At 32.1% G+C, this 13,216-nt stretch overlaps 1 protein-coding gene across 1 annotated transcript in view; it reads right to left on the bottom strand.

Moving 5' to 3' along the window:
* Positions 1–13,216, bottom strand: part of CSMD3 (CUB and Sushi multiple domains 3) — a 1,213,223-nt gene that overhangs the window by 710,027 nt on the left and 489,980 nt on the right. The window contains exon 8 of the mRNA XM_063451130.1: positions 3,969–4,268. Within this exon, the coding sequence (XP_063307200.1) occupies positions 3,969–4,268 (300 nt within the window). The remainder of the gene's footprint in view (positions 1–3,968; positions 4,269–13,216) is intronic.

Here is a 13,216-nt window from a genome sequence, read left to right as displayed (position 1 = left end):
TTCTCCTTATTCACTTAGTATGGTCAGTGGCAGAAAGGGGCAAAGATAATAACAGTCATTGACATTAATCAACGGTAGATTCTCCATTCCAGAATAGATTCCATATCTGTCAGATGTTGGGGATAGGTTACCAGATCATTACAATTTACCAGGATGTGGCCATTCCCATTTAAACCAGCAATGCATATCACATAAAAGCAGGATCTATAAGGACACACATCATTGATGCCTCTTAAGTTAATATGCATAATAATTATTACAATGAATCTAAAATGCAAATAAATATAGATAAAAAGAGATGTGTGAAGTTCCTCAATTTCACAATGCACTTTGTTGATTTGGAGAATGCCTTACCCCTAATATTCTTATAATGGTCAATGTAATCATAAAGATAGATGATAGATAGATAGAAAGATAGATAGATATATAGATGGAAAGATATATAGATAGATAGATAGATTTATATTTTCCACTTCTGTTAAGCATCAGGGAGGTTCTCAGTTTCCCTAAAATAAGTCCACAGAAATTTAAAAAATATATATATTTTTTCAGTGGACTACCTACCCGTATTCATGTCCATGTAAAAAAGTATATATAATCAATTAGTATTTACTAAATAAAGCTTGGTTACTAATGCCTACTTATCCTCATAACCATGTACATAAAACCTCCTTAATATTCATTTATTAATAGCAAACAATTAATGACGTGGTCACTGGGCATCCTCTTGGGATAATGTAGGAAGGTTGCTTGCGCTGTTGCTGTCAGGGGACTGGTAATGCCCAAGATCATTGACCCATGGGTATATTGATGCCTCGCGTATTCACTTTCATCTCACTGCACATAAAGGGGAAGGAGCCACGACAATAGCTCTTCCAACTCTAAGCTATAAATATATTATTGCATATGGCATAGCATGAGGAAAATGTATATCCCATTTCAGACATAACAGGATGGTTAAAGATGCATAGAAGTGTTATATGATCTTTATTTTAAAATAGGTATTCTCTTTGATCAGAATATACTATTCATCTATATTAAATATCCAACTGCAGGCATGATATCTTATAAAACTATTAAATGCTGCATAACTGTGCTATTTTAACCTTGCCTATAAATATACTACAGATTAGAAAACAAAAAAAAAATATTTTTTCATAAACAATGTCCTTCTATCGATATTACAATTCAAATGCCACCAGCTACAATCAGTATCAGGCTATAAATAAATATTTAGCAATTTATTGGGTTCATAGGTTAAGTCAGTTGATACCCAAACTCATAAGAAATTGATTTATAGATGTTGTTTCATGGAACCATGATAGTTATTTCCATCACTGATCTTAATTGATAGGTTGGATTTAGTCTAATTCCCTTTGTCTTTATATATATAATGAACTTTTGGACTGTGTTTACTTCCTAACTGAATCAAATGTATTAGATAATGTGAAAAGGGCATTTTCATTTAATTATTAAATAAGCCAAAAAAAATCTAAATCAGTTAAAAGAAACCATTCAACAATATTAGGTAATTTAGATTTTTAATGTGTTGTTTATATTTAAATGTATTCATTGTATGCTATTTTGAAAATAGGTGTATGCATTTGTATATGTATTTGTGCACAAGTATCATATGGTTTGAAGCCCATTAATAGGGCAACATTTTTACATTTACTAAACTGTAAGCATCTACTGAAGAAATATTTTTATCTTCCTCTGAAATTGTATTTCATGTTTTTATAACATAAAGTCATTATAGTTTTATTGATTGACACTGAATGTGACATGTTTATAATGTATAAACAATTTCAAAAGTAGCTGAATATATTTGGTAGTCATTCATGTTTCATTTATTCTTGGAAACCAACATTTAAGTTCTAATCACTCATTAGGTAACGATAAAAAAAATCAAATCAGCATGTGCTCATTATTTAAACAAGAATAACTTCTCCGTGTTACTGGGAAATAAGTATTCAAAGCTGCACTAAGAAAATGATTTATGAAAACAATGATGCACATTTTGCAATGTCTGCCTTAACAATTATATTTATTTGACAATTAGAATATAAAACTGTCAAAATGTATAAAAACTTACATTTTGAGATATCTAGATGTAGTATTTTTCATGTAGTTACCTGTCACCCAGAATTTTTCTTAATTCAGCTTCAAATTGCCTTAAAGCAGAACTATCACTACTGAGATGTTTTCACAAGCCAACTAGCTAACTAAAAGTTAGCAATGGGTTATGTCTAGCTCTCTGTGCATTTGAAATTAACAACCTCACAGATTGATCCACACATGCACATACAACTACTGATGTAGTGCCTCAAGGTGCTTGGACATTTACACAATTTCTGTGTAGATGGCTGAGCAGGTGTGAGTGTGCCCAGAACATCGTGAAGTGACAATGCTGCACTAACCATAGAAAGGTCTCAGAGGTAAGTGTGTTCCCACTCACCTCTGTAGCACTATTAGCCATAGTAAATTCTTCAATGGAATTTTCTTTGTTGAGAAAATGGGGAACTAACACATAAAAAGAATGACAGTTCCGCTTTAAGCTGCCATCTCATTTTTTTACTTTTATTAAAATCTCAATGAAAATAGTTTAAAAAATAATACGGCTTTAAAACAGTACAATAAGCTAATCTGTTATCTGTAAAACTTTATATATATATATATATAAAGTATAAAAACTATATATATATATATATATATATATATATATATATATATATAAGAAAATCCAAATAGATGGCTGCACTCACGGTTTAAAAGTCCAAAGTTTAATGAAAAAACGATTAAAACATCAAGAGATCAACGTTTCAGTCTTGTCAGACTTTCATCAGGATTATGATGAAAGTCTGACAAGACTGAAACGTTGATCTCTTGATGTTTTAATTGTTTTTTCATTAAACTTTGGACTTTTAAACCGTGAGTGCAGCCATCTATTTGGATTTTCTTGGATATTGAAGCTATCTTTGGCTGGCACCCGGCCATTAAGGGATATTGGAGCGTGAGTGCAGGAGCTATTTTGTATTTTGATTTTTGTATATATATACATATTACTTGCTGGGCACTAATAAAGGGCACAGCGCTCCCACATTAGGGAGATACATTGATCTGTTTTAAACTATATTATCATTTTTCAATTAATTATGCTAAGATTTTGTAGAGACTCTAAATGCACACTCAACGTTATAATTGATAAAATAAATAAATAAGTAAATAAATATAGAAAATCTTGTATCAAAACATCACAAGAACATCTCTGGAGAGTGGGTTTGTATTGTATTTTGCTTTGTATAAATAAAACAAACTTTTTTTTCTCTATTTTCACCCGGTCAGATACTATTTACAGTTTCGCTATAATTTGTACCTAAACAAAATATTTTATCATCCAATTATTGTCCAGTGATACACTCATCTGTATGAAACATGTCATAAATAAATATATTTAATTTTATTTAATGCAAATTGCATTTTTTTTCAAGATTTTTTTATTTTTTTTTATTCAAAAACCTGGAGATAACTGAAAAAAAGAGCAAAATACTTTCCATATTTATCTAGATTCATGTCTCTATACAAAAAAAGTCTATACATATTTAAAGTTGCAATAGATGTAACTAAACAATGTAAAGAAGAAAGAAAAAAAAACATTTGTCAAAAGTTTTATAGCTAGTTTCATATGTATGGCCATTGTCATTGATTGACTTGTCATTTCATGCCATATTATGTATTTGTTTAGTAAAAAGAGTTGTATCCCTGCTGATTACGTTGTTTTAATTTATTTAACTACACATATGTGTATTTCATTAAAAGAAATAGAAGTGGGTTATATTTAATTGTAAAAATTTAAGAAAATTTATCATTTTAGCCATGATATGACAAACATAAGTGACCATGGCCTTCGTCATTTCTAGAAATAATTGGCTACTGTCAAAGGGTCACAAATAAAATAACATAGATACCTCTATGAGTAACACCTGCAAGTTCTTTAGTTCTTTCTATCTGTACAGAATTTCTTGGCCGTCTTCGAAAGCTTTGTGTTTGTGCTGTTGGAGAAGACTGCTGTTCCTTGGACATGTTGGTTTCCAAAACGTGTTCTACATCGTTCACAGGGAAGTCTTCAGAAAATCTTGTGTTGGGGTCAGCAGTTAAACGGGATACAGTAACATCAGCAGAAGTGATAGCAAGTATTACAGCACCAGGAGTAGCCTCAATTTGCTCCTCCAACTCACCGGTGGAAGTAGTTTTGTTCAAAGTGGAACCTGTGGGACACATAGTGGCACTGGATGCTAACTTTTTCTTTGATTTTTACATTTTCCTGTTCAGTTTACTAGAAAAGTTCTCAAAGTAAATTTCAATGAAGAAATATGGCATGGAGACATAAAGACAACTTTATTCATTAAAATGCTGTTCATGTGATAATATTAAGTCTTTCTCTGAACACATTCTATTTAAGTCTTTCAGCTCTGATAATTATATTTGATCTGGCAAGCGTGATGTATGATTGTGTCTATATTATGAAACTACCTGTATCATTTTAGGTGATTATTTGTTGTCCTCACAAAATGTTAAGCATTTTCATTTTTAAACCAACATGTTATTAGACAAATAGCATTATTAAATAATTATACATGGCTGCCAAGGATTTTTTTTTACATAAACTATAAAATGCCACATTCAACTTGCTGGAACATTGAGTCCACTATTGTTTCGTTGTTGATTTGAGTTTATTCAGGTTTATTTGTGTGTTTTTTATCATTTGTTTGTGCAGACAGGTAAAAGGTTTTTATAATATGAAATTATCCGTTATCTTAATCTATGGGTTTTGGTGTAATATAGAATTACAGATTTACTAATAATCTTTGCTGTTCTAATGCCTACTTTCTGCTACAATTAAGTGTTTTTGATTGAAGTAAACACATTTTTGTTGCAGGGAAAGTGTGTGTTTATACTAAAAACAATATTTAGATATAAAGTCATTATTTAGATAGTTGTATGGAACTCTTATTTATTCATGTATGTATGTGCATCAAAATATACATGCAGTCTAAGTGATAAAATAAATGACTACATAATATACTGCATAAGTACTACATAAATATACCATACGTTTGTTTAATAGATCAGTAGTTCATATATTATTAAGAAGTAAACATAAGCTGACCCATAAAATCATTTAATCAATTTGTCTTAGCTCTGTTTTGCTAATATGTTACTGTTACTTTCAGATCTGTATATTCTCCCTGCAAACATTTCTCTCAATATACATTTTCCCTATAGCTTTGTGGTTCTCAAACCAGTCCTCATGACCCAGCAACCAGGTTTTGTCAGTATCTCCATTGGAATGAAAAAAGGAAATACATGAATCCTGGAATTTTGCTGGGCCATGTGGACTGGTTTGGGGACCACTGCTATAGGTTGCAAGCTTATTGGCCTTCTTGCATAGTGCATTAATGCTCTATTGTTTCATGGAGTTTTATTATTGGGGGTATAATAAGTATATCTTATTATACCCCTGTGTAAACCACTGCTTGTATGACTAGCAAAGTACTTTTTGTATAAGTTATAAAGCACTCTGGTTAAAAATTCTACATAAGAATTGTTTAAAAAAATAAAAATCAGGATATCCTAATAACACACTACAAGCATTAATTCAGTATTAGTCATTTGATGTATTTTAAGGTGTCTACAAGGTCTTGTCTCAGAAGACATATACAGATTTATTTACTAAAAAGGGGAATTGAAAGTGAATTAGAAATGTAAGGTTTACATTTCTGAACTGGAAGAATTCGTACAGCTATGCTTTCATTTTGACAACAGCTCAATAATCTGCTATTTAGGAGCTAAATTACTTTATGCAAACCTGTCCCCACCTCCTCAGGCTGATACTCACACAGCTTTCCTAGACATTTCTTAAAAATAAAAGAAATACAATTTTTAGACCTCCTTTAATGCACTGTGTTTTTCATGAAAAGTTTTGTGTTTCTTGACTTTTAAATAGTCTGCCAGAGCCTGTCGGAACCTCAAGTGTGTGATTAAAATGCAATTAACAGAAGCAAGCGATAAGAACTTCTAAAGTAAAAAAACTGTGCTATAAGATCTGAAATTTGAACCATTTTTTTTCATGGAGGTTGTGTGAGTCACAAGAGGAACAATAGAGAATTCAGCAATGACTGCAGGGACATGATCTATACACCATAACTGATTAATTAAGCTAACGTTTGGTGCTTAGAGTATTCTGGTGATTCTTTCATTATTGGTACTTATTTATGAAAGTGGCCCAAATCCAAGTTCAAGAAAATGTATTTATCTATATGATATAAAATCTAACTAAACCCATGCCATGCACAGGTAATCTTCAACTGCACTCTGTTCTCTTTTCCACCTTAATTTTCTTAAATTCATGTTTTTATTTGTTAAAACTCAAATTTATTCTGTCAGATTTCCTCTAAAAGAGGTAATGTCTTGATTTGACAAGGCTTTTTATTAAGATGCAATTTATAACTGACAGTAACAATTTATAAATACAAAATATGTGCACTCACCAATCTTCATGGTTCTCCGTGTCTTGTGCTTATACCCATAAGTGATGTAACTCACACCAGCAAGTATGATATATCATACGTGAGGGAGTATTTAAGAATATTGAAATTTATAATAGTAAAATCCCAAAACACTACAATGCATTACATGGAAGCTACGTAATGTGGTGCTAAGCTAGCTATATGACTACCATTTTATCTCCATAAGTGGCATCTCACATGCGGATGTGTATATTAGTAAAGCACACCACAGTTTGTGAATATCTGTACCATGAATTAAGCAACTAAATGCAATGACTAATAAGTTATAACTGGTAATAATTAAGACCCTTAAATATATATTATGTTCATAAAAAGTGATACTTGCAAGTATATCTATGTTTATCCACAAAAACCTAAGAGGAGTGCTCAGTAAGAGTAAAATTAAAATATTACTATCAAATGATGAGCACAAAAGTTTGCAAATCTTAAAATGAATAACAACCAAAATTAAAATAAACTGAACTATATGAAAACCATTGTATGTCAGAGGGGTGTTTTTAGATCTCTAAATATGATTCCAATTTTCATTATGTCTTTTATTAGCTACAGAGTCCAGGAGTTTTGTCCAATAAGCTTCTCTCTGAAGTAGAATGTTGGATCTATTACTTTCTCTTGTCAATTGAGTACATGATCAATAAAAAAGAGAGAAGAGAGAATTGTATGGCCCAAAACTAAAGAGGACTTAGTTTTACAGATTCTGTAAAATGAATACCAAATGAATAGAGTAAGCTTACAGGAACCTCCGATTTTCACCAATTCATTAAGGTGATTCTGATAGTGAAATCAAGATTTCAACAAAAAAGTAAGATTCAGTTGGCCAAAGCCAAAGTCCAGAGGTCTGTAATATGTATTCGTAATAAGTTTCAGGTCGAGGTTAAATTATACAAGATGAACAGAACCTTATATATTAATTCTGATTGGAAGGCTTTTTTTACCTAGAAATAAAAACACTCACGTCAAGCTGAAGTATATGTGACAACGTAAGCTTTAGTCGAAAAAACAACAATTTTAAAATACCAAAATTTAGCCGTGAGGAAATGAAGAAATTAAAATATTTATCAAGGGATAATTTCCTTATTATCAGACAAGCAAACAAACAATTGTACTTTAAGACTAGTCTAAATACAGGAAAGAAATTATTAGGCAATTAAATGACAATAATTACATCTCACCATCTAATTGCCATCATAACTAATTACCATATTTTGTTGAGGACTGGTTTTAAAAATAGAAAAAAAATGGTTGAAGTTATTATTATTATTATTATTATTATTATTATTGCCATTTATATAGCACCAACAGATTCTGTAACGCTTTACAATATTATGAGAGGGGATTTAACTATAAATAGGACAATTACAAATAAACTTACGGGAACAATAGGTTGAAGAGGACCCTGCTCAATCGAGCTTACATTCTATAGGAAGTTAGAGTATTATTGTGATATGTGGATAAATCAACTGCATCCTCCTGGTAAAAAAAAAGAAAATCTCAAAATACCAATATAGTATACAAAGAGAATTTATATAATACCTCCGTAGACTGATTTTATTGGATTGGGGTAGGACTTTTTAACATGTTGCTCAGTATGTGGTTTTTTTTTTAAATTGAGACTAGTTTTTATTAAAAATAAATAAGGAAAACACTTCTTTGCATGATACCTAAGATTTCCTTAAGATGGTCATGGCAATGGCTGTTAAATAGTTATACACATCAATATCACATAAAGCAGGAATGGCTGCTGTGAGAACACTTCTTAAAAAGTCCTCCGTATATGCAGACCCATCATTAGAGTACCTTATTGATATATTAATTGTACATTTTTAAGTAGGTTTGAAAGTTAATTAAACACGCTATATGTGTAAACTGCCTTGGGATTGTCCACAGCCCCAACATTTGCCAATTTGTATATATATTTTTGAATCTGCACTAATATTGGAATGGTGATGAAACATTTATTACCTTAGTTTAGATTTTTTTACATGACAATTTCATGTTATGGATAAAGTTAGTGGATATCATTAACATACTCAATAGGGATGATTTGTCTATTGAATGAACCTGTAACTGTAGCACAGAGAAACCAAGTCCTTAGATTTGGAGCTATATAAACATCTGTATAGAGTGAACTACACTTTATTTAACCCCTTAAGGACACATGACATGTCTGACATGTCATGATTCCTTTTTATTCCAGAAGTTTGGTCCTTAAGGGGTTAAGTGAGTTGCAGATATAAATACTTAATTCATGCTATCAGTTTCCACCTACAGTTCCTGAAAAGCTCTTTACAAATACTTCAGAGTTATGAGAAATAATTCAGACATTATGAGTCTTGAACATCAATAGAACAATACATACTGTAATTTCTGCTAAAGAGAATATAATCAAACTATATTACAAAAAGCCTTTGATAGAGCCAGATAAATTGATAAACTGCACACACAAAAATACAGTTTTAAATTTACAAGGCTACTTCTAATCAACTATCTCAATATGTTATTATGGGGATTCAGTTCCACCATATGGCCATATCATGCTAAGCCTACCACTATGCCATATTTTCCCAATGCCGGTGGGTCCAATACAAATTATTGCAGGACCCACAGATATTGGGATACTGTGGCATAGTGGTGGGCTTAACACAATGCCACCATATGATGGAACTGAATCTCCATATTTGTTTAAAAATTAAATTTTGCATGTGCTCTGTTTGATAATCTGTATTTTGTATATATTTTGTTCTTTATGGCAGTACCACTGATGAGAAATGCATGTTCCGGGTGTGCCGCCAAGTCCCCTTTTTTCTATGTATGCTTGATAGAGCTAGAGACATCATTCATACACAGAAAACAAACAACAGGAGGTCATAAACATCAAGAATCATCATCCCTCTGACCTTTAATACTGTGAGTGAGAAAATCCGCAAAGTGATAAATGATGGAATTTGTTATCAACAGATCAAATTTTAACCTTCATTTTCTCAAAACATCCATTGATTGCATGTAAACGCAACAAGAAATTGAAGGATTTACTGTTCAATACAGATTTACCACACAAGTACAGAGCGCAATTCATACTTCAGATAACAAATGGTGCTTTAAATGTATGCGTTGTAATATTTGCAGCCATATTTAAACAGGTAATTTCTTTCCACATTGCCACTGCATCTTAATTTATTATTAAATTTCCTGTCATTTATTTGATTAATTGTTTACATCATGTAGGCAAAACAGATTCAACTTTTCATGACAGAATTAGAAGACATCATCTTGCAAAATAGACAGCATTCCAGTATGTGAAAAAACATTCCTTGGATAAACAACATATACATTTCACCCTTAATTTCCTAGTTATTGTTTAAGAAAAGGAGTTAATAGATACACAATTCTACTTCAAAGAGAAACAGATTAGACTAAGATTCTAGACACTGGGACTCTAAGGGATTTAAGAAAAATGTTTAGTTGGAGCCCTATTTAGAAAACCTTAAACAAACCACTGGCATTCATTGGTTTAGTAACTGTAACTTTTTAACTTCTCCTTTACACATATATTATTTTCTCACATATACACAACACAGACTCATTCAGCTAGGCTTTTAACATCTTTTAAAACTGTTTTAGGTTTCTACACATGTATTTTAGGTCTTAGTGTTCACATATAGTGTTTACAATATCCATTCATATATCTGTCTTACTTGTATAAACACTTTTTATTCTTTCCATTATGTATATTCTTTTCTTTTCCAAATTTTACTAAATATTTGTGTTATTGTTTATTATTATTATTTTATTTTACTTAGTATTAACAATTTATAACTTTTATTATTCATGGTGTTTATATTATCTGGTTCCTTTTATGTGACAGTCATGTCTTTTTGGAATCATATGTTTTTAACAACAACATTATAATTTTACCCTTATTGAGCTTTCTTCTCTTTGGAATTTACATATATACTTCCAAGCACTACTTACTATTACTTACTATATATACTATACTTTACTATATTTTTTTTTTCAAGTTTGGGTTTACTTAGAATTGTCCTTGTTTTTGTAGCTGTAAATAGCTGTACCATCCTTCCTGAGGTCCAATGGCACATTGTGTTTGCTAATCCAAGTTTATAATTTAGAAATCATAAAACTGATCATTATAAAATTCTTTTCTAATTATGTTAGCACATTTGAAAACTGTTGAACTGATTAAAGAGGCCATAAAACTGGCCTTTATTAGACTTGTTGAGTATCTGAAGCATCAACAATTATGGTTTCAATTACAGATTCAAGATGGCTTCTGAAGTTCAGTAGTCTATTCTTGTCTGATAAATAAATGCTTTTTAAATTGCCAGGAAAGTGAAGACTTTGTACAGTGCTGTGTCCAACTCCATGCACAGAACAGCACATTGTGGCTCTAAGCAGCAAGGAAAGTGGGTGGCCCGGTGCACTAATGAGCAAATTATCAAATATATTATAGTTTCTTATTTGAGAAACAACAGCCTCACAATTCTTCAACTCCAGCTTCATTAGATAGTACCAGAACATCAATCACAATAGTACCACAATAGCCTCACAATTCTTCAACTCCAGCTTCATTAGATAGTACCAAAACATCAATCCCAATGTCAAAAGTAAAGAGGTTATTCTGGTATTTTGATCTTGTAGGCAAAGTTGCAAAGAAAAAGTTATAGTTTGAGTCTGAAGCAATACAAAAACAAAAGACTAAGATGGGCAAAAGAAAACAGACACTGGACAGAGGAAGTTTGAAAAAAGTGTTATGGACAGATCACTCTAAGTTTGAGGTGTTCGAATCACTAAAAAGAAAATAAATAAGATGCAGACCAAATGGAAAAATGGTGGAAGAATACTTCATGCCATCTATCATACAAGGTGAAGGTATTGCTTCAGACCTGAGGAAGAGAGGAAAACTCTTGAAAGCTTGTCTTTGAAATATTATGTTAGTCCAATAAAAAAGGTATCATTGCAATACTCTGGTATTTTGGCATCTTGTCTACTGGACTAATACAGCTAATCCAATCTAGTAGCCACTAGAATTCATTTCACAAGAGAAAAGTTAACATCTGCCACATTTGCAAAATTTCCAAGGAATTCTAGACTTCTGAGCTTGATTTTCCCATTTAAAATGATTGAGCTGTTTTTATATTATCCAAATCATAAAATGTTTGTAATGCATGGAATATGTCGACAGGTACAGTCTTTTCGGTGTGTAATCGGTATGTCCTTGACTTTAAGAGCTGATGTCATAAGTAAATTACATATACTATATTTTGCAGAACTTCTGTCTGACTAACAAAACAAGTCTAGCACTGAGATACGGACAATTAAAACTACGGATAATTTTCATAAAACTGTGAAATACCTGGCTCCCTTTAAACACCGTGTGACCTAGATGTCGCTGTACCTGAAAAAGATCCTCCTTCGCACCCTTTTCCCATGTATTCCAGTAACCTGCATCATTCTGACATGGTGTCTGATACTGCACGCTACTCTCCTGCACCAATTTTTGGTGCTCTTTGCGCACATGCATGTATGTTTTGGCATTGCTAGTAATGATGCTAGCCACTCATGCAATCCCTAAACCTATTTAAATTAACAGCACAGACATAATGATACCCTTTTGTGGTGTCCACAGTGATGATCCAAGATTATTGTTATATGATTGTTCCCCTGGTATCTGACCTCAGATTGTCCTCAACTATTTTCCAACATGTAATCCCTGATCTTGACTCTATTGACTCTATTTCTTGATTCCATGTTTCTTCATATGCCTTGACTTCTACTATTTACTGATTACCCTTTAGCCTGTTCCTGTTGCCTTCTCTATTATAGTGTTAAGCCCAGTCACCTTTAATGAGTGGTAATATAAGTGTTTAACGAGTGGTAATATGCCTGTGTCTTCTCTCTTTCAATCTTTAGTAAAGCCTGGCTTAGGTTCTGCTTGTTAGTGCCTTGAGTTATCCACTAGAACAGGGGTTCCCAACCCAGTCCTCAAGTACCAACCCAGTCCGCAAGTCCCTACCATTTAAGGATTTAGGGATTACCTTGTTGTGTCTAAAGTGTTTTTTTTCTTCTAAAAACACCTTAGACACAACTGGGTAATCCCTAAATCCTGGACTGTTAGGGAGTACTTGAAGACTGGGTTGGGAACCCCAGCACTAGAGTATGGAACCCAAATGATATGATTATACATTCAAAGTTAAAATCTGCTTATGATACTATCCACATCTGACATTGCAGTGGACTTTTATTAATTATACTGTTTTCAGTTCTTCATGTTGTATATAATCATTGCACACTTTCTCTATAATTTGGCAGTTCATCAGACATCTTACTTTGCTTCTTTAATTTATTGTAGTTATGTGTGGACAAGTTGCATAGTTTTTGCTGTGTAGGCAGAATTGCAAAAGAGAATTGGGATGAGGACTAGTTTGATATTTCTCTAGTTTTTGGAAAGACACTAAACACAAGCTGAATCAGACATCTTTGGAAATTAAATTGTATTGGGCTTTGTTTATCCTCTTAAACTACTCACTTGGATGGATTAGAGAAGCATTTATCTTTTTAAGACTATTCTGGAATTGAAAATAAAAACATCTGGAACCTTGACAGGTTTC

The sequence above is a fragment of the Pelobates fuscus genome, chromosome 4, assembly GCF_036172605.1.
Source record: "Pelobates fuscus isolate aPelFus1 chromosome 4, aPelFus1.pri, whole genome shotgun sequence".
In the NCBI taxonomy this organism is placed as follows: Eukaryota; Metazoa; Chordata; class Amphibia; order Anura; family Pelobatidae; genus Pelobates; species Pelobates fuscus.
Note: the sequence above shows the minus strand (reverse complement) of the source record. Positions and strands in the feature narration are given on the sequence as shown.